The sequence below is a fragment of the Balearica regulorum genome, chromosome 2, assembly GCF_011004875.1.
Source record: "Balearica regulorum gibbericeps isolate bBalReg1 chromosome 2, bBalReg1.pri, whole genome shotgun sequence".
NCBI lineage: Eukaryota > Metazoa > Chordata > Aves > Gruiformes > Gruidae > Balearica > Balearica regulorum.
In genome coordinates, this window is record NC_046185.1 from 82,389,013 (window position 1) to 82,410,912 (window position 21,900).

The 21,900-nt window shown below is 38.9% G+C and overlaps 1 protein-coding gene across 3 annotated transcripts in view; it reads left to right on the top strand.

Moving 5' to 3' along the window:
• Positions 1–21,900, top strand: part of TRIO (trio Rho guanine nucleotide exchange factor) — a 259,674-nt gene that overhangs the window by 213,540 nt on the left and 24,234 nt on the right. For all 3 annotated transcript variants that reach the window (XM_075744826.1, XM_075744827.1, XM_075744828.1), the window contains exons 35-39: positions 11,097–11,389; positions 13,111–13,281; positions 17,357–17,452; positions 19,556–19,704; positions 20,448–20,514. In XM_075744826.1, coding sequence (XP_075600941.1) covers positions 11,097–11,389; positions 13,111–13,281; positions 17,357–17,452; positions 19,556–19,704; positions 20,448–20,514 — 776 coding nt within the window. The remainder of the gene's footprint in view (positions 1–11,096; positions 11,390–13,110; positions 13,282–17,356; positions 17,453–19,555; positions 19,705–20,447; positions 20,515–21,900) is intronic.

Genomic DNA, 21,900 nt, shown 5'->3' on the forward strand with positions numbered 1-21,900 from the left:
TCCCTCCCCCTGCTTCATGTCTAATTAAAGCAGGTAATAAGAATTCTAGTTTATTGCCTTTCAAAAGAAGTGTGTTTTGCTCTTTTTCTTTCCCTTTTTGTTCCCTTTTGATTCCTACTTCCAAACCAGTTTTGGACAGCTCTGCCATGATCCTATCACATCATTTTCCTCTGGCCACTCAGGTAATATTAGATGGGTGGGAGCTGAGGAATGATTCGAGGAATCAATTTTTAGATGACTGGGTGGACAAGGCAGTTCATGACATCACGTTCCTCCTGAGCCTTTGTTGGGAATAATTGAAGTAAATAAAAACAACAGAAAAGTTGCATAGCAAAATGTAGCTTTTTTTTGGTGTGTGTCTCTGTGTGTGATGTGGGCTTGATCATGCCAAAGAAAATTCAGCAGTGCATATGTTATGCCTGAGGAGACTGTAATCAAGTTAACGAACATGGCAATGATGGATTCATTTTTTTAGCGTTCAGTGTATTTTAATTCCTTGTTGAGATAAAATGTCACATCTTCCATTAATTTACAGTTTGCTTGTTTTAAAACACATCTATACCAAGGAGTTATCTTTCCCCTTTTAACTCAATCTTTACTGATTGATGAAGTTGTGGAGGAGTATCTTCCCCTTTCCTAATCCATTAAAATACTTCATCCTGAAAAGGCATCTGTGCAGAAGTTTGCCCTTATGACTTTCAATAGCTATCTGCTAGTCAACCTTGACTGTGAGTCTGTTTGAAAAAAAAAATTACATTTTCAGGGTGACTGATCTTTATTAAAATCATGTGTGCTCTCGTTGCATTGCACAGGTTACATTTCCATCTGAAGACAAAAAGTTTAAAGCCAGTTTGGTTTCCAGTCAGTGTCATCTAAGACTGCTCTTGATAATGTAGTTATTGAGGTGGGACTGAACTCGGAGGAAGTTGTCTGTCATCACCTACAGTCATCTAGTTATGCAGTGTGGAGGCTGATAGCAGTGGCATGGCTGCGAGGGCCTGATTCTGCTCATTAATACTGCAAAATTCAACGTTTTATGATGCAAAGCAATGTTAATACAATTAATTTATATCACTATAGTAATATCAGTTAGTTGGATAAGAAGGAAACAACATTTTTATATAAGAATTTTTTGGAAGACCTTTTTTGTCACTGCTTTAGCCGTTCCATCTTCCCTCCCAACTCCTTTAATTACTTTCTCAATTTATTTTTTGAGGGCTACAGCAGTATAACATTTGGAAAGGGAAAATGACCAAAGTTATTGTATAGCCCCAAAGCTAAACGATATGAGTGTATTATTATTAAGCTTATGGCAGAGTTCCTAACTTGAGATTGATGTGTTTGTACAGCTGTTGCTAAAGCTGTGACTCCAAACAATTGCTAGTTGTTCTAATGAACTCTTCTGCTTTGAATCAGGAGGATGGGGGAAAAGAAAAAAAGACTGTTAAAATTACTGTTGGATTAGTATGTGTATTTAGGTTAACATGTAATTGTAGTAGGTGAAGAGAAGAGGAAACAAGTATATTTTAGTGCAAGTAGTCTAATAACAAGGGGGTTTTAAACAAATAAAATTTGATAAAGTCGTCATTTCTTTTGTATCATTTGTTACTGTGTATTGTCTCTTTATATTTATGAACTTTACTAATACCCGTGAGGTATGCTTAGCAATTATTAGTATCTGTCCTTTGTGTTTCAAAGTACATTTCTTGATGCTTGTCATAGATTCTCTCAGTTTTACTGGAGAATTTTTGGAGGTTTTCTCATGTGTTGGAAACCTTTGAGACATTTGGAAAAGAGAGAGAATGAAATACATCTATGTTCATCTTCTGGAGGCCACTCATTTTTAAATACATGACAGAGGTTGTAGTTGCTCAAATTTTTTCAAGCTCCTGGACAAAAGAGAAAATCATGTTGGCTCAGCATTTTATGCTGATTTTATGTATGATTGGTTTCTGTCTGCATAATTGTGAAGCTTGTTTTTATCACGTAAGGATGGTGGAAGCTATTTTCATCCCTATCTGCGTGTGTATTCTCAGTTACAGAAGTGCACCAGTAGAACTGTGAGTCCCCTGTTTCCTTTTGAGAATCAGACTTGCTCAAGCTTGCTTGCAATAACCTAGTTAATATGCAGCCTTTTTGTTGGAGTAGTGGAGGATGTTTTAAAATCTGCATGGGATAAATTCCTTCCATTGGGATGCTCTGCATTGCTGAGCTTTTGCACAGAGAAGCATGAAATGTCTTGCTTTAAATAACGTCTGTGATCGTGATTGCATTCTAATGCAATTTCTGCAGACATGCTTCTCTCCCTCCCTTCCCCCATGTCTTTCTCTGCTTTCAGTAAAGCTGAGGACTTGCTGAATGCATCTTTTTTTTTTAGTTGGCTGTTCTGTTGTCTATATTGATATGGATGGTTTTGTTTCATATCTGTTCATATCTTCCTCTTCTGGACTGATGCACACAGCATATCAGATACGCTGTTGCGCTGCTTCTAGGACTGTATTCTAGCTGTATTTCTAGGACTGGCGTTTATTTTTATCTGTTTCCTAGGGAAGAATTATTTCACAGTAAAAATTAAAGTAGCAGATGATAAGCCTTACGGCTCAGTAACAGATGAGCGAAAATGGATTGTGCAGTTGCCCCAATTAAAATCTGAAACTGCTTATCACAAATCTTGTGTCAATAGAGGTTTCCATTTGTAGCACATGACATACAGCTCTCCACCAAGAGCAGAGCTGCATCTTTCCTGCTAACATCACGCAGTGTGACTCTTCAAAAGTAGCTTGCACACAGCATGCACAAGACAAATAGCTTGTCAACAGTCAGCAAAACTCTCTGTCTAGTGTCTTAAGCGCCAGCACTGCCTACAAGGCCCAGGCCCAAAGCTTCTGCCTTCACTCTTTGCCGCCTTTGGCTCAGACCTCGCTTCTTCCCACCAGCTAGATGTTTGTTTTTGTCGAAGGCAGGGAGTGCTGTAGCTTGGAGCAGTTGGAAGGAAGCTCGTGCTGCCAGCTCCCGCTGCCTCAGGAGCTGCGTTGTGCCCTCAACCAGCTTCTTGTGCTGAGATCTTAAACTCTCAAGCAGCAGCAGTAGCGAGGAGCGGGCTAGAGAGGTTGTGTGCAGCTCTTTTGCAACTCTACCCAGCGTGTAGGCGATGGCCCTGGGCCTGGAACGTGGTCGTTCCGGGCAGTCAGTGCTCCTATTACATCCGTTCTTCTGGAGAGAGGAGCGGATGGGCCATGCCTTCGTCCGATCTTCTACTTTGGTCACCTGAAAGTAGTTGGGTATTGCCGATGTTAGGCATCTGGCAAAAACAGCATATAAATAAGACTTTTAAAAATATATGTGACTCTGTAGTCATGCTCCAAAACAGCAGCACTTTGAAGATGCGTGATGCAGTTGAGACTTTGTGAAAGATCTTAGTGAGAAATTGATCTTAAAAGCTACTGTATTTCAAGGGAAACAGGGAAATTACCCTGGTGCTGTCGGAAAGCTTGCTTTCTAATATAGAAAAGCAGTATTTATCTTATTTTCTTTCTCTGCACTGGAGAATTTTCACAACTGTTTAATGAAAGAAGGGTGTCGTGTACCATGTAATTAAGAATATTAAGGTATCAGCCCCTATGAGGGAGTTAACTGTATGTAACTCAAATGTGTCAGTGAAAATCTTGCCTACAGTAGCTCTGCAGAGCAAATAATGTTATGTGCTCCTTCATGGTGATGTAAAATGATGTCCTATATCAGGAGGCACAGATGAAGTGCACGACATAAGTAACTATGTGATGGTCCCAGTTGTCCCAAAGAAACTCACTGGAGATTGTGTACGAACAGGAGAAAACTTTTCCTGAAAATTAGAACATGGGCTAATGTTCATTAGCTCTTACATAAAAGCATGCAAGCCCCTGTGCAGTTAGTGGTTAGTAGAAATACACCCCTGCTTCCAGGGGGAGATAATAATTAAAATGATCAGGGCACTTGCTTTCATCTGTAGAGAGACAAGAGAGGCTCAATGCACTGATACAGAGTGAGAACTTGACTGAGAAACAGTGCTAAATGACATAAATCTGTCCTTGACGTGTCCTGCCAGGCACGTGGATGTAGCTGTCTTTAAATCTGAGCAAACAGGTTGCCAAAAGAGTGGGGCTGAGATCAAGATGTTGCCTGTTAAAATCTAAGCTGCATACAGGGAAGCTGAGATTTAATCTATTAAAAACTTGTGGGTTTCACAAACTGTGAAACTAAACTTCAGCAGTGTGAGTAACTTTTAATACTTCCTGCTTGTGACACAAAATATATTTCTCTCCAGAAATAGGAGAGAATAACGGCTTATTGCAAAGAATGAAATGCCCCACAAAGTCCACTTTCCCTTTTGTAGTGCTGCCTTGGGCTTGTAGTAATATACAAGATTTAGGTTTGGGGTTTTGTATCCCTGTGGTCTGAATTCCAGGGAGCACAAATAGAACTACTTCTGTTAACCTGGGAAAGTTTTTTCTGGCATAATATGATGCCTGCTTCCTGCTCTAAGAAAAAAAAAAATAAATAAAAGGGCAGCGGGGGTAAACAAGTGTGGATGCAAACAATCCAGCAGTTTTAAGAGGAGGATTTTTCCATCTAAATTTTGTTGGTGTTTAGCTCCTAGGTAGCAGTTGATATGTTTACAGCTCTCTCTGTTTGCAAGCTATAATGCATGTGAAATTATTTAAAAGCTTAAATGTAAAACTTTGATTTTACATCTATGGGTAGGAAGGCAGGAGAGGATATTAAAAAAAATTATAAAATAGTAATAACATAAGTGTATTAAACCCTTCAGGCATATGCCACTAATTTTCTAGCTCAAATGAACAGTATATTCTTTTTGCCCTTAATCAGAGATTTTCTTCATTCCTTTCTCTAGTGCTGTTGCAAATATGTTTGTTGGATGACTTCTTAATTTCAGAAAAATCTTTGGAAGTTAAGATGACAGTGTCTGTCTTAGGGGGAGGGTAATTTTTTTTTTCTCTTTTAATTGCAGACATGCTTCTGGGGCAGCTTAGTATCTCATTAAGAGAAGCTGAATAGTATCTAGCCTCAAGCTTAGAATTCCAGTCTATCTGACATTAATACAATCAGCTTTTGATGACTTGGAAGACTTAATTGTTGAATACATTTAAATCCAAGTCCTCTGGACTAGCATCTGTATCAGTCAAAATTAATACACATAACTCACTAATCAGGGAAGATATACTAAGGAACGGAAGTCTTTGTTCACACACTGAAAATCTTACAAATTGTATATCAGCATAGGGCATTACTTGAAATAAAAGGCAGGAAAGGTTTGCTGACCAGAGATGAAGAGTTGAATGTGTTTGTTCCACTCATGTGATTGAAGGATTTTCTACTATGTATTGGGTACTAGCTTTCTGCATTTTGTGATTTTTTTATTATTATTTTATTTTTCTTAAGAAACTAGTTTCATGAAATGAAACTGTAAAGTGAAATTCATGCTACCCAAAGGGCATGATGCTAGTTCCCCATTTGCGAGCCTGATAAAGCTTATTGTCTTTAAATGGTAACTGCTTTTATGGTAGCTTGTTCAAAGTGAAACACATCTAATGCCATTTGATATATATTCCAGTATTGGTTTACAAAAAATACACAGTGAGGGTAGTCTAAAGAGGATACCCAGGAGGAGAGAAATAAAATTCCTGACACGTACAAAAGTATCTGAATGGACTTGTACGTGGCGGATTGATAGCCTCTTACTTCAAAAGCAGTTCCCAGGCAGAAACTGTGCATGTGTGTGTCTGCGAATAAAATAAACCTCACACTCTTTCTTTGGGCTTTCCCCATCTCATCTAAAAACAAATGACGACTGCGTATGCGGGCGGGGGTTTATGGGCTTTTGTCATTAGATGCTTGTAAACTATTTTTGCTTCCTCTGATGGTACGTTGACTTGGCCCAAATTGGAGGCTTGCGTGTTTGTAGGTAGATACGGGCTTGGGAGATCATTGGCTCCAGCTATTCCCAGTTTACATACTGAACTTGCGAGCGCATTAGTGTTAGATCATGCTCTCTGTGGTTTGAACCAACAAGCAGCTCTTGTCCCCAAATATTCTTAATGTACCTGCATCAAGTCTTACTGATCACCTGGTTAATTGGCCTATGTGATGGGTTTTCTCGGCTCTCTGGTCCTTAAAGTTCATGCTGGATGGCAGATCTGCAGTAGCAGTTTGACATGCCAGATGGGGTTACTAGGTTTGCTTTGCTCCATTTTTCACTCCTTGCCCCATCCCTGTTTCATAGTCCAGAGATGGTGAAATTATTTTATTTTTGATTTTGTAGCCTTTTGGGATTAGAGATGCAGAGCAGGCATCAAACAGCCTTGGTTTGATTCCCTAGGTTAGGAAGTCAGGTTTTTGTAGCCCCTTGCTCTCCTTATAAATACTAAAATTCTAAAAACTGCAATATGGAAGTAGTTAATATGAAGCAGAGTCTTTCAAGTCATCAACTAGCTTAACATGGCTGATTTATTTTTTAGGGGAAAAAAACCAGTTTATTAATCACAGATGTGCGTGTTTCTAGTGTTAAGAAAGCTGGGACCAGAATGAGAATTCCCATTTCCCTTCCAGGTTCAAAAATTTGCCTGTTTGTTGGAGGTAACTTTATCTTCTAGTGTGAGAGGGTCAGAACCCATGCTGCCTGCCCTTTTTCTTTAGCTTCAAAAATATATTTATGGACTCTCAGTGAACTCTCTGACCTCACCACCAGAGCAACATACGTGGTTTTAACTTTGAGAGAAATGGCAGTTAAATGCCTTCTTTTCTTATTGTGGCTATGAATTATAAAACAAAGCCCATCCATTAGGGTTTTTTTTTAAATACTTTATTGAATTGCAAAGCTGTCTCTGCTTGAGCAAATAGTGACTTCATTAAATTTGATGGTTTCTTCTTGGATTGGTGTTGCTGTTTGTGATCGTTACATGTGTGTTGTTTTTTTTTCTCTCCAAGATGGCCATCTGTTGCATTTATCTTTTCTAAAAGGGAATCTGACACTCACTAGAAAGTTTACTGTACTTGAAACACAGTTGGGGTTAGCATACCCCAAATTTATTCCATCTGGTTTGGTTTTAAAAGTCCATGTTGTTCTTGGTTTAATTCTGAATACTCCTTTTTCTTCTTAGCATGTTTCAGTGATAAAATACTCTTGAGCAACCCTAGAAAAACAATTTGCTATGTAGTCATAAAGGAAACAAAGCCAATTTACTGTAAACATTCCCAAGCATGGTAATCAATCAAACCAAGTCTGTATCCCTAATTATATAGATAGAAGTAGTATATAGCGATGGGGCAGGGGGAAATACACACTTGTGTGGCTGTTCTCACAGTGAAGGTGAAAGGTCTTTCTGTGCTGTCGAAAATGCCTGTATTGGATATTGATATTCCCTAATGTTTGGATCTGATACTGCCTCTACTTAAATATATGAACTTGAGCACCTAGGTTTTTTCATAACTCTGCTCTAGTATTGTAACTGGTCTCCTGAGGAAGGGGATGGAAGTAACAATTGGAGAATCTGGGCTCCTGTCAGCTGGGATGGGATGGAAAAATGAACAGTAAAGAGTGTCACTGGGAAAATACTGGCATGGAATATTTGTAGTGAGTATTAACATTGACCTATGAGGCTGTAGGGGTGTTTTCTGCAAATTTAAGGAGGGGCAAAAAATCAAATCTGACCTCTGAAGAGGCTAGTGGGCTGGTATTCTGTTCAGGTTAACACTGGTGATGTTAAACCTTTCTTTTTTTTTTTTTAATACCTTTTAAAATAAAATTTTATATTTAAGCTGAAACGTTTATGGCAATGCAGTATTTTTACTAATTTTAAGCTTTTCCTTCTTCGCTAGTGCTTTCATGCTTTAAAGAGCAAAGTGGAACACAGTGCTATCATTTTGATGTACTGCTAACATTTTGTCCACTTTTATGATTCCCTGAAGCCCTAATAATACTTCAATAAGCACTTCGTATTAAATCATGCAGAAGAGAAGATGAGAAGCAGTTACATGGTGCATGCCAAATGAAAACTAATGCTGTGTGGGAGGATATGGCTAAAGTATGTGCTGCAAAACATGTCTGGCTAACATTGTTTTGTCTCTTAGATCCTCTCCACTTGAGCAGAGTGTACGTATTTCTTCCTGTTCTCTTCCCTCCTGCCCACAAACTCTTGGCTGACTTGGGTTAAGAGTAGGAGTGGTACAGCAAAAGTGCAGTCAGACAAAAATACTCGTCTCCCAACAGTTTCAGGGGCTCTACATTGTGCTATTCAGTTTTACAAGAAATTTGGTAGTTAAGTGTTGATTGTCAAAAAGATGGTTGAGAATTTGAGGAGGTGGAGCACAGGTTTTATAAAAAGAAAAATGAGTTTATTAACTGCAGGCATGTTACATGCTTAGAGATAGGCATGTTTATCTAAAAGTAAATCTTACGCAATCAGTTACTGCATTGCCACGCTGCCTTTTTCTTAGAAAGGAGTAATTGTAAAGGAAAGAAATACAACAGATACAAAAATACAAAACAGTACACGGTGAACTTCTGCAAAGTCTTAATTGCTTTTTTTTAATAAACAAGTGTATGTGCTCCATTTTATTTGTATGGAAGGAACTTATATGAACCATTGCTTGGATGAAAAATGTATCCAAATTAAAGAAAAACTTGGCTGAGTGATTATAACATCTTCAAGCTTGGGAGTCCTGAAAACAAAGCATTTAGTGCTTTGAGAAGCTTACAAGAACAGCAGCACTGTTTTCTACTCTTCTGTGTCCCGCTAGCAAAGTGGCAGAAGGTTATTTATTGATATACCCATCAGCTGATGTTTGCTTTGATTTCCAAAACAAGGTATCTGATAAAAATTAAAAGATGCAGGATACAGTAAAGGTAAAGTTGAGTTTGAGAAGTCGTAACTTCTTACAGACGTTTAATAGGAGATTGTTTGGATTCCTGTGGAGAGCTTGCAGATGGTTAGAAGTTTTGTTTGGAATTTTTTTAATAAGCAGACGACTTTTTTTTTTTTTTTTTTTAATGAAAAGTCTGTCATGATGTGGATGCTGATGGCTAGTAGGCTTGCTTTTCTTACATATGTGCTGAGGGCCCTTAAGCAGTAACCCACGGGCCTTGAGGGATACTCAGATTGCAAGTTGAAAACCACTATAATAGATAATTAATTTCTTCCTTAGGTTTCCTGCTTCAACAAGAAAACAATGTGGTAATTCTGTAGCACTGCTATCCCAAGATTTAGAGACAAAGTCAACTAGTGTAACTCTACATCTGCTTTTTTGGTAGTACCCATTACTTAAAGCCTCGAAACCAAGTTAATGGCATAATAGGAAGTCTCCTTATCTGTGTGCAGCACAGCTATAGCTGTGGCTAGAAGATAATTCTGTAGATGAATCCTGATTCTGGGTGACTTGCTTTAAAGTGTTAGCAGCTAGCTTGTTGGACTGAAAGTAAGCTTTACAAAGTTTATCTTCTGCTTTATGGAAACATGATGAAAGTGATGGTTAATAGGAATTATTATGTATGTGTTCATACAGTGTAAGCTACAGGAGTTGTTAGCATCAGAGCTGATGTATCTTAACAGTCACGTGCCATTTGGATTTTATTAGAATAGAGAAAAATCTTGACAAACAGCCTTATAGATCACAATTTTGGATTCCAAGGAAGGGATGCCTCTTTTGGAACAGCTTGAACAGTGAAGGAAAAATAAAAAGTTCTACTTTATTATATTCACATTTTATGTCTCTTTCCTCATCTCCGTTCAAAGCCATAATTTGCACTTAAAACTCTGTGGAAATAGAGCAGGCTCACATACTTGTGCGTAGATCCAAGGCATTCAGGTGTACAATGAAGTGTATTGCCACATCAGTGTGACTATACTATACTACAGAATTCAAACTCTCTGGTCAGACAGGCAATACACTTCTTACAGAAAAGCTGCCAGAAGAGGTGACCTCAACATCTGTGTCAAGCTTCAAGAAGGAACACAAGCAGTGCATTTAATTCTCAGCAGTAGAAACATTCAACAAAACATTATTTATGTCATCCTTATATAAACTATCTATCTACAAAAGCACACACATAGGGGAAAAAAAACCCCTATTTGACAACCTGGGAGAGTCATGTTAATACGCTAGTGGTAGATAATATTCACAGGAGTGGTGTTATAAGAATGTGTCCAGAAAAAAAGTATCTTTTTAGGAAAAGAGAATTGCTGGGGGAAAAAGCATTGTGCTGCATGGGGAAAAAAAGAAAAAGCTGACCAGTGGGTCTCACAATATCTAACCAGCGGGTGTTTATCATAAGCATACGGTCCAGTTCAAGTGACAGGAGCCTCGGTGGGAAAGTAGTATTGACCTCATGCACACATAACTATGGCTTGAGAAAAGTTTATCCTTTTGTTTGACTACAGAACTTCAGGCATTGTCATGCTGAGAAATACTGCTGATCCTGAGATTTGAACAAATGGGCTTTTAAACTTAGATGTTCTGTGCCTTTTTAAAAAACAAACAAAACAACAGCCAAAAGTCTGAGAAGATTTAAGCAAAAGACGGACATTTAGCTGTTCTCTGGATTCTTCTTCCCACTTTCCCAAGGGTAGAGGAAATAAATAAATGATGAAAGTAACTAGATAATTTGTAGTAAAATTTGGTGTTTGAAAAGTAATTTACTCATGTCATTGAGGCAATTGTTTTCGCTCTTCATGTCCATGCTCAAAGCAGTATACATTAAAAGATAAAACAAGCATATCCTTCCGTAAAGTTAGATGACATATGGAAAGTATAGTCGACTATCAAATAAGTATCAGCAGTGGTTAGTATGAATTATAATTAAGGCAGGAGCGACTTAATGAAGCTTGACTGTTGTAACCATGTAAATGGTGCTTACGTGTGGGTGGCCACGTGCAGCACGAACACTGCCAGTTGTGGTGTCATTAAAGGCCAAATTACTTCAAAATAATCTGGTTGATTTGTCCATAAATCCAATCTAATATCCATTATTACATGTGTCATTTGCCTTGTTTCTCACTTACCAGTGTTTCAGCTTTAAAATGCTCCCCTCGTTCTTTTTTCAGACTCCCTTTCGGTCTCCAGCAATGATGCCAGTCCTCCTGCTTCAGTAACATCACTTCAGCCCCATATGATCAGTGCACAGAGCTCCCCAGGCCCCAAGCGCCCCGGCAACACTTTGAGAAAATGGCTTACCAGTCCTGTGAGGCGTCTTAGCAGTGGAAAAGCAGACGGGCATGTCAAAAAACTAGCCCACAAGCATAAGAAGAGTAGAGAGGTTCGCAAGAGTGCCGATGCAGGCTCTCAGAAGGATTCTGATGATAGTGCAGCGACCCCACAAGATGAAACTGTTGAAGAGGTAAGCGCAGCTTCCCAAGACTTGTTTTTATGTTTTTCAAAGAACTAAATGTTGTCAGGTGAAGGTTGTCTCCTCAGTTGACTGTCCAGCAGTTGAGCAAAGCAGCACATGCCATGTGCTCATTCTTAATGACTGCTGTACTCTGCATAAGTGCTGTGCCAGGCACAGTTTGTGCCCTTCTGCATGGACGGTGTTAGTAAACCTCTGTGGAGAAGGATCTCTGGTTGAAAAGGAGAAATGGGAGAGTAAAAAGTTGTTCTTTGGCTTTGCGGTCTTATCCTACTCAGGAAAGCAGGTCTGTGAGTAAAAAAGCGCTTCATGTTCTGGAAATAATCGGATCATTTTGTATTTCCTTTTGTTTTCTTGTTGGTGGATCAGGGGGAAATATAGGGAGAGCTGCTTAACTGCTTAAAGGTGTATTTACACCTTGAGCAAGAGTTAGAGCGCAGAAAAATTACTGGCCCTTCAAATGAAAAGGTACTTACCGTCGGTCAAATAATAAACATGGAAGTTTTCATTGGAGGGAAGGAAATTGTGAACTATTCCAGATTTTGCCGTTAAGGACACCTAGTGAAGGTTTCCCTTCCTCCCACAACCATGTGCCCATCCTTCTAAGCCTGGAACTCATGTACAAGCAAAGCCTGCCTCTGGTTAGGTTCAGACAGAGCCAAATTCTCCTCTGTTACAAACCTGTGGTTCAGCCTGAAATGAATGGCATCTTACAGCTTCCAAGGGCTCAGCCACTTGCATGCTATGCAGTTATTCCCTTTAACCAGGCTTGAGTCTGACTAGCGGTTTTGATAGTTATCATACAGAAAAGTGATTTCAGATGCCTAATTAGTTATTTTAGTACATTTTTTTTTTCTTGCTCTCGACGTATTTTGCTGCAGGCTTGGAATATCAGTGAAGTTATACAGTAAATGTAGGGAAAGAAAAGACTAGACACTTGGCAGCGTGGTGAATTGGGAGATGTGGTTTGGGAAGGAATATTGGCCTCTGTCCTTGAATGTCAGGCTGTAGAAAGAGACCCTCTGTGATGCAGTGGTAGCATTGTTTTGGAAGTAGCTGTTATTCTGCAGTTCTGAGAGTGAGGGAAAACCTAAGGCCAGTGTCTTAAAGTCAGGAAAAAACAATAATCACCTATGCTGTCTTCCTTTAAAGATAGTTAAATTATCCTGTGAGATCAGTTACACTAAACTTTGGCTAATTGAAATTGTAGTTCCTTGTATAATTGAAAGGACTGTCTTTCAATACAACGGTAAAAATTACTGCTCTCACTACTTTGGGGGTAGGGAGTGACAAAATACTTCATGTTGTAATACGGGGGGGTTTTTATATCCTTTAGAAGTCTTGCTATGAGAGTTGGTACTTCAGATACAAAGTTCTTGACTTCCTAACTTAGAGGAATGTGGCGCTCTACTGAACTGAACTTGGAAAGCAAGCATGGCTTTGGTAACACTTTCCTGTAGTGTATTTCAAGCTGAACATCTTGTTCTCAATATCTCAATCCATCTGCTTTTACTAAACACTGAAAACATTCTCTTTGGCATCTGCTTTTTTCTCCCTCTGTTGAGGAGTAGGACTGTGTTTGTAGGATCATCTTGACTTGTTGGGAGAGAGGTGAATCTACAGAACAGACTTGTTTAAGACAAGTTTGTGTTGAGCAAGCTTCATGCTGCTTAGGAGGTAACAGAGCTTAAATGTCTTGCTTTCACTTACAGAGAGGTCGGAATGAGGGGCTGAGCAGTGGCACTCTCTCCAAGTCGTCCTCTTCAGGCATGCAGAGCTGTGGAGAGGAGGAAGGTGAAGAAGGAGCTGATGCTGTACCGCTTCCTCCTCCAATGGCAATCCAGCAACACAGTCTTCTCCAGCCCGACTCGCAGGATGACAAGGTAGGAGGAGGAAGCACGGAAGGCTTCACGCGTTGAGAGACCCTCTGTTTGCTCAAATCTTTCTTCTGTTTCCAAAATCTCTGTAATGCATGTAATATAGCTTTATGGTGAACAGAAGTAATCACTATGCCACTTTAGACACCATTAAAAGGGTTTCATGTGGAAAGAGTGTGAATTAAATGCATCTCTATTTTAAAAGCACAAGTGCAGAAATTTTTCTGCTAGCACTTTAAATGTGGAAATGGGCCACTTTGTGTGTTTGCAGGCCTATTTACATCTGTTTAACAGATGCCATATTTAAAGATTAGAATTTAATTGTTTTATAATCATACTTTTGGGTACTGAGATTCAAATACTATTTGCAAGTAAAGTTTATCTGGAGAAATTAACAGTTGTACATAATGGTTTAGATCATAGACTGTTCACCAAGTCCTACTATAGTGGATTGTCTCAGTTCAGGGAAAACAAAACCAACAAAGAAACTTCTAGGTACGTATCTTAGCAGAAAGAGCTATTCACATCAACTCTAAGACTCTAAGATATTTTTGTATAGCAGCATAGCTTTTTTCTTTTTTTTTGGTGCCTCTACAAGTATACTATTAAGTTAATATCCAAATAAGGGTAATAATCCAGGTGGTTTTTACAAAGGCACATAAAAATTGAGGGTAAAAATTTTACATCAGTAATGAAATTCTGGATATAGTTAGTAACTGCATGAAGGAGATCTTACTTGCATGTTATCTGTTTTTCTTAAATGCTGTGATGTTCATACATTGGGAGGATTTATTTCACTTTTCAACCTGGATCAGATGTTTAGGGGACAACTATGAAGCCTGGAAATAGAAGGGTTTAAGTAGAAACAGCGTGGATTTGTGCAGCAAATATTCACATTCACTGTTTACTTCCTATTTTGCTGCTTAAAATGTTTAACCATTGTAATCTACAGCATGAACACTAGTAGTGAATTTTGTGTGTGCTTACTCACTGTTCTGAGTGATGCAGATGTGATTGATTAACTTTGGTTGATCTTGTTGACTCTTTTTTTCTTCCTTTTATCCCACTGCCTTTCAGTGGGGATCTCAATCATCTCTGAAGCTATCGTTTGTAGGATCAAAATTGCTGGCTCCTGTGCTCTATGCGTATTTAATTCCTACATGTTTTCCAAATGGAAAAAGTGTAATATATGAGTTGGGGGAGTTAATGTATTGGGAAATATTCTTGAAACAAAATAGGTACAATAGGCATTTTAAAATTTTGCCAGCCTTTAGACTAGCAATATTTTATTGCTAGAAAATACAGCTAGCTCTCAGTTCGAGGTTTAGAAATAGAATAAAAATAATGGTGGAAATATGTTAAAATTTCTTGCTGATAAGCTGCCAGATTTGCATGTCCCTTCAGTGATATAAAAAAATTTATATGTAAGCCTTATAAAAATTTCTCCAGAGAAAAATGGGTTTTGCTTATACAGTTCTTTTTGCACAGTAAGAACAGTTACTTGAAGGGATATGCTTGTAAGTTAGTGTCCGACACTTCTGTATTTCTGATGCAAAGTAAGACCCTTATCACAGTAGAGTAAGAGGCTTTGAGTAGTTTTCAATCCCCACTAAAATTTTACTTTTCAGTTCTTAAGAGGTTAACATGCACCCACTGCAGTAAAAACATGTTGGGACAGTTTTTAAGTAGCTTAAACTGCATTCTAGAAAAGGCTTCTGAGAAGTTAAAATTTGGTACAGTTAATATTACACCATTTTTTTTCAAAACATGTAAATCATGAGTCATTTAAGGTGTATTGGTTTTGTGCAATATCTGTCCTACTGCATGGTGGGAGACAAAAAAGTCCCTTCTTTGGCAGCCTTGGAGGTTGTGTGTGCCTCCCTGAAGTCCACACACCAAGGCATACCACCTATTTCCAGTACCTAAAGTAAACGTTTTACTGGAACGCAGAAGTGAGAAGCCAGAGTCAAGTTTTACCCAGCAGAAGTCGTCAGTTGGCCCTATTGATGGAGTCAGTGATTAATAAAAGGCCTGCAAACAAATTCCCAGTTGTCTGCCTTCTGGACGAAGCCGTCCTTCACATTCCTGCCACGCTAGGTGGTTTCTTGGGTTCCTCTGGATCCCGAGGAATGTCTCCTCCTTTCCGTGACCTCAGAGACTTGGCTTCCATCTGCACCTCATTGTGAGCATTTCTTCCTCTCTAGGGCTCCTGGTCTACACTCAGTGCTGGAAACTCCCTGCTTGCTGGGTTTCTCCCTCCCTACCCAGCCCACTATGGGCTCCAGGAACATCTTACACCTGCACTTGCTCTGTTGCTCCCTCCATCTTTCCTTATTTTCTGGGCAAGGAGTGTGCTCTGCTCCCAGAGTACATTGTCAGGAAGAAGGTCAGCAGGCAGACTTCACCTGTGCAGCCTGGCAGCTCCTTTTTTTATCAGATATTATATGATATAACTATATAAACTGGAAACCAACCAGTTTGTAAGTTTTACCAACAGTCACAACCCCTGTACTCCCATAGAGCAGTAACAGAGAGAAGGGACCTTGACCCAAGTCTGATTCCAACGCTGCCAGTGTTTTGTAAGGCTAAGCTGAGCTCCACGTCCAAAGTGAAAACCCGCATATAAGCACAGCTTTGGAAAACCTGGTCAACAATCAGATGTTGGGAGCACGCAATTGCCTTAAAGGACACACTGGCTGTGGGATTGCTCAGTTTTTGGTGTGCATGCAAACATCTTGCGGTAGGCCATGCTGAGTTGTCTAATAACACTAAATAACACAACCATTTTGTCCCCTAAAGAGCTCATCTGCACAGCATGCATTCTTCTGTTCAGGAGAATCATTGCACACTTCATGGATTTGCATTTGATGGCATTTTACAAGTTGTTTGCATTTAATTTTTGGATAAGCAGCATTAAAGTTTCAAGATCAGTTATGTTAATATGAAACTAATTATTTTTGCTTTTTGTTTTCTCTTTTTGTAACTCTGATGCAGCATTATGTTGACTTGTGTTCTGTCTCTGCTTTGGCTCAGTTCCCGTATCTTTCCATTTAAAGTTGTCTGTATTTTCTTTGCTTACCCAACCCCTGTTTCCCTTTCCAAATAAGACGAATACAAGGCAAACTACCTAAAATCTGTATATTCTTTTTTTTTTGTGTTGACGTATGGGGAGCCTTGTTACACCCATGCTTGATTTGAGCAGAACCTCCTGTGTTAAGTCATTATACGTGCCATTTCTTTGTCTAATTAGTGGGAAACGTTTGCAGGACAGCTTACTCTGTGCTACATGATGTTCGCTGTACTGTTCGTAATATGAACCAAGGTTCATATTACACCCTGTTTCCACTTTCCAGTTATTTAACGATAATTGTAATATGCAAACAACTCTGTTTGCAAATTACTGACACTGAATTTAATGGCCCTCTCCCAGAATCCTTTACTGTTGAACACCTTTTACCTTCAGTTGTATCTATAAACTGGCATTTTATAGCTTATGAGGCCAGAGATCTTCTGTGCTCTACACATACCATTGGGGAAAATGGATGGCACAAGGAATGGTGAGCTCAATTTCCCCTCTGAATCTGGGCAATATACCCCAGCTCCTTTAGAAAAGTAAATGCCCCTCAGTTACTGGTATATTTGTTCTTAGCTTAATGATGCTTTCTCCTATATTTCAAGTCTTCTTGGTTGGTTCCTGTTACTTTTCTGCAATTGTTGCTTTGTTTAACCACCAATAAAATATGCTAACAAACTGTTTGTTGTCCATTTGGTCAGCTCAGGTGATTTTTTTTTTTTTTTTATAGCTGTTTGTCAGGCATTATCATAATCAGCAAGGTGAAGGATATATCCTTGACTTCTATTGCATATAGGAGCAGGAATTTTTATCCCAGCATTTAACTTCTGTGGGGATTACATAAAATTTCCGATTCCGGTTGTTCAGGTTGGAAGGGATGATCTTAGCGTTACACTGACAGTTACTGTCAGGTACCTTTGTCTAACAGAGAAGAGGAGGAGATCCCTTGATCCTTGAGCAAGTACCAGGCTAACTTTGGGCTTTTCCTTCCTTTGTGTCATTGCACAGACATCTTCTCGATTACTGGTGCGGCCAACCAGCTCCGAGACACCCAGTGCTGCAGAACTAGTCAGTGCAATTGAAGAGCTCGTCAAAAGTAAAATGGTGAGGCTGGCTGGCATATGTTTAAAGAAGTTGCATTTTCAAGTCCCAACTTGCCCATCCTGAGCATACCCATTTGACTTGTATAACTTGATGCCTGTTTCAAAAGTCACTTTCTGGGTTGGTGTACGGGTTGCTTTGTACATCCTCTTTTGTGAAAGCACTTACCGAATAGGTAATTGGCTGCGTAGAGAAGCAAAAAACCAATAGATACGAGGGAGAGAAGATAGAAAATTTATTTCCTGTTAGTAAAAAGAAAATGTCCTATTAGTAAAATGAATGCTAAGCCCCAGGGTTACCCCAATTTGCCTGATAGACCTTTATGAGAAGAATCCTTGAGACTGAATTTACAGCAAATCTTGCAGAATTCAACAGTAAAGCAGAGAACCCTCACACAGAGAAATTTGTTATCTAACTTTTTTTAAGCAACGTGGTAATGAAGAAATAAGTAAAAGCGTAAAAGGATCATTTTGTATGTTAGTGACTCCTTCTTTGCTTTGCAGTGTTTGCTGACAAATTCAGTAGGAGGAATTTGTGTCAGCTTTTTTAAGTTTCCTTGTTTTAAAATTTCTCTATTTCTGAAGATGCTCATTGACAAAGAATAGGGAGTATGACTAATACCAGGAAGGCCCTCCTTCGTAGTCAAAACGTGACTTGACCTGACCTGGAAAACCTGCTTTATATGACCCTGTTTGACAAGGGGGATTAGACTGTATGGGCTCAGGAGGTCCCTCAGCAATTTTGTCATTCGCTCAAAACCTTTAAGTCTGACTTTTGCAACATAGACCCTGTTGGGCTTAGTAGAAGTGCTGCTGTGAAAACTCTACAAGAATTGCAGCATGGCAACCCCACTTTACCAGAAGTTGAAATTTTCCAGGCTTGTTCTAAATTTAAGCAGCTTTGAATTTCAGAATAAGAAATTTGAATTTCCATTTTATATTTCCTCGTTCAGAAAGAGTTACACTTCACTTACATTACTGCATGAAATAATTTCTGCAGTCTCTTAGAGTATTAACTTTGCTTTTTATTTCTCTTCCACCAAAAGGGTGAATAAAAATTAATCTGTGGGAAAATTCAAAGCAACCTTTTGTAAATGGAAAGTTTGACAGTCCGTGTGTCTCCCAGGCAGCCTAGCAGTGGATATAACGTAATGATCTGTGCATATAGTCTCTGGTAGAGATGTTCTCATTTCACAATTTTCGCCAAGGGTCAGTTTCTCCCCGGTTTTGGACCAGTCATATCATTATTGGGTTTTTACTTTTAGTAGGGAAACAGAAAAGATTACAGCTGAACCCCACCCTGGTGAAGTAAATGTGTCTTGCATTAAAGCCTGTATCACATTCAAGGAAAAAGTGATACATAACTGTAGCTTTATCCAAGATTATGGGCTTGAATTAAAATCAAAAAAATACTTCATAGAAGCTTGTTCGTATTATTTCTCCCATGGCTTCTCCATCTTTTGCACAAACAGAAAGCTGCGGAGTCTATGCAAGGGAGACTGTATCTGGCAGAAGAGGGAAGGACTCTTTCCTGCAATCTGAACTGTCATGAAGCTCAAAAGCAACATTGACTGTAGAAGTCATTATTTTTTTCAATGAGTCAATATTTTGGCTAGTTAATGTGATAAAATGTCTGACAAAGAATGCCACTTCTGTTGTAATAAAAAAATGTAACATCCAAAGAATTTCCTTTAAAGATGTCCTATTTATTATTGAAAATAACTTGCATATGCCAAAACTAAAGTATGACGAAAATAATTTAATCCCCGTTGATATGCACACGTCTGTGTAGCTTCCACCATAGAAGTACTGACATCTTGAGCAGGATAGTCTGATTTTTATCTCTTGCTGCTTAAACCAACTGAATCTTTTCTTTTCCTGTGAAGGAAAGACTCATGTATCTCAAATGTGCTTCTATAAGGTTAGGTTATCAGTCCTGGAAAGTCAAGTTGTTTGTTGGTTTCTTGGAAGCCTGAGACCACCTTTGCCAAGATACATTCCAGTAATTGATATCCCATAGGTTCCTGTCTACAGCTGCATGTAAATGCATCTTGTCAATAAAGGGGAAATAAGTCATTGTTGCTGTCTGTCTTGAACACCTTCGCAGGCCCTGGAGGACCGTCCAAGTTCCTTGTTGGTAGATCAAGGTGACAGCAGCAGTCCGTCCTTCAACCCTTCAGATAACTCCCTTCTCTCCTCCTCATCACCCATAGATGAGATGGAAGAAAGGAAGTCCAGCTCCTTAAAAAGACGACAGTAAGACCACATTTTCAGTCCTTTTTTGACAATGTTTTGAAGAGATAAATGAAATGTTTTAAAAATGTCCATTTTGAACTGGCAGCAGAAACTGTTAATCTGGAAAGGGCAGGACTTGTGTTAGGTGTCAAGCATGCAGTCACATTATGCAAGGAAAAATTTTTCTTAAACAGTCACAGTTTCAATTTCCTGTGATTCTTAATTTTAGTTATACCTGTGTTTGACTTGTGACACATGTCAGTCACAGTTATGCAGGAAGATGCTGATCTTTAAATGTTGAAAGGGTGATTAGGCTTCAAAAAACCTGGTAGCTCCCCTTGTTCTGTTCCACCACACTCTTAATTTCTTTATGTAATAGTAAACTGTTACCATGGTAGAACAAAAACACGCCTGCTTTCAAAATTATTTAAATCTGTGGGTAGAAATAACAGTTCACATACTTAAGAGTCTCCAGACCAGAGAATAATAGCATTTTATTTTAAACAATAGTTAAATGTTTAATTTTAATGACACGTGTAAGAAAACATCTGACTTTAGATAAACAGAAGTAAGCTTGCTCTGGTTCCAAAGTCAAAGCAGCATCTTGCTTAGAAAGAATGTGCATTAATTCTTCCATTTTCAGCTCTGCTTATCAAACATATGTGACTGCAAATGTGTGAAAAGCTGTACACCATTAATCCTCTTAAAGAATCTGTTTCATTTTTTTAATGAAATGTGTGTTCACCATTTTCTTTCCGTTGTAGCTATGTGTTACAGGAATTAGTGGAGACAGAGCGAGATTATGTACGAGATCTGGGCTACGTAGTTGAGGTATGATGTTTTTCATTCTCTTGATTTTTTTTTTTTTTTTGGTGTGGTACTGATCAGCTGTGTAGCTTGAACCTCACGATTTTTTCAAAACAAACCAGAGGAAGAAACTGAAAATGTGAATGTTGGCATTCTGAGTTTTCCCTCCTGCAGGCTTTTAACATGTTGGAAATATTGCATCAGATCTCATTCCTTTTTTTTCTTCCTGTTATTGTGTGCACCTTACTGTTCTTCTGAGGAGCATAGTTAGTAATTTTTTAAGATCACTACCTCTGGCTTACTAGACTAGATGGTTTTATTTAGCACAACTAAATTCAAAAAAGCATTGTAAGTCAGCAGATAAAGGAACTATCCTGAATTTGAAAGACTTACTTCCTCTCTACTGCTAGGCTTCTCTTACACTTCCTAGTTTTCCCCTTCTGTACCAACAAAATGCATTTGGAAGATTAGAGAGGATGAGCATGACAGTGAATTTCAGCCTAACAAGGTTCAATTCTTAAACTCTGTTTTAAAGGGAGGGAGAGAAAGAAAGATCGGCATTGTGGTAGTCTTTTTTACACTATTTAAAGGGGGCATGGAAGACTGTGAACAGATGTACTTTTATAACTAACAAGATAATTCCTGGTGAAAATGCTAGACGTCAAAATATAAACTTTGTAAACTAAAACCGGACTTGGCTAATTAGGAATAGAAGTATTAGCAAAAAATTAGAAGGAATAATGTTGCATGAATACTACAAAATCTAAAAACACTCCCAGCTCTAACTATGTGATAGAAGTGCACAGTGAGACAAGTATATACACACCAAAAACGAGAAGACAGGACTATGGGAAAATGAAAAGGAACTTTATTGCAGCCAGAATGCTTGCTACTAGAATTGATGTTCAATTTTTGGGGTGTTTGGTTTGCTCATACCGCAAGTAGTAGTGCATGCAGTGCAATCCCTTATGCAGCACAGCCGCTTTCTTCCTCAGCGTTTCAGTGTGGATGATGGAAATAAGCAACACTGAGCAGAGGAGAGCAGAAGCCAGTTCGGTGGCTCTGACCTGTATTTGGTAACAGCCCTACCTGGCAAAGCACCGCAGCTGCTTCAGACAAGAAGGAGAAGGGCTGTAGAAGTTTCCTCTATGCTTTGAGCCTGTTCACGCAGGCTAAATTATTTAGAGTGAACTCATCTTTCCTTCTAGCACGCGCAATGTTTAGCAGATGACCTCAAGCCAGTTCGTGATATTTTTTGTCTGTGCTCTGTGTTATGCTGTTTTTTGATTTGTTTTTTGTGTCCCAAGCAAGCTGTTGTCCTGGGCAATTTGGAAAGCTTCTGGACAAAAGGGGATTAAAAGACAACTCGCTGCTTTAAGTTAAAATGTTCACAGTGAATTTCCTTGGACT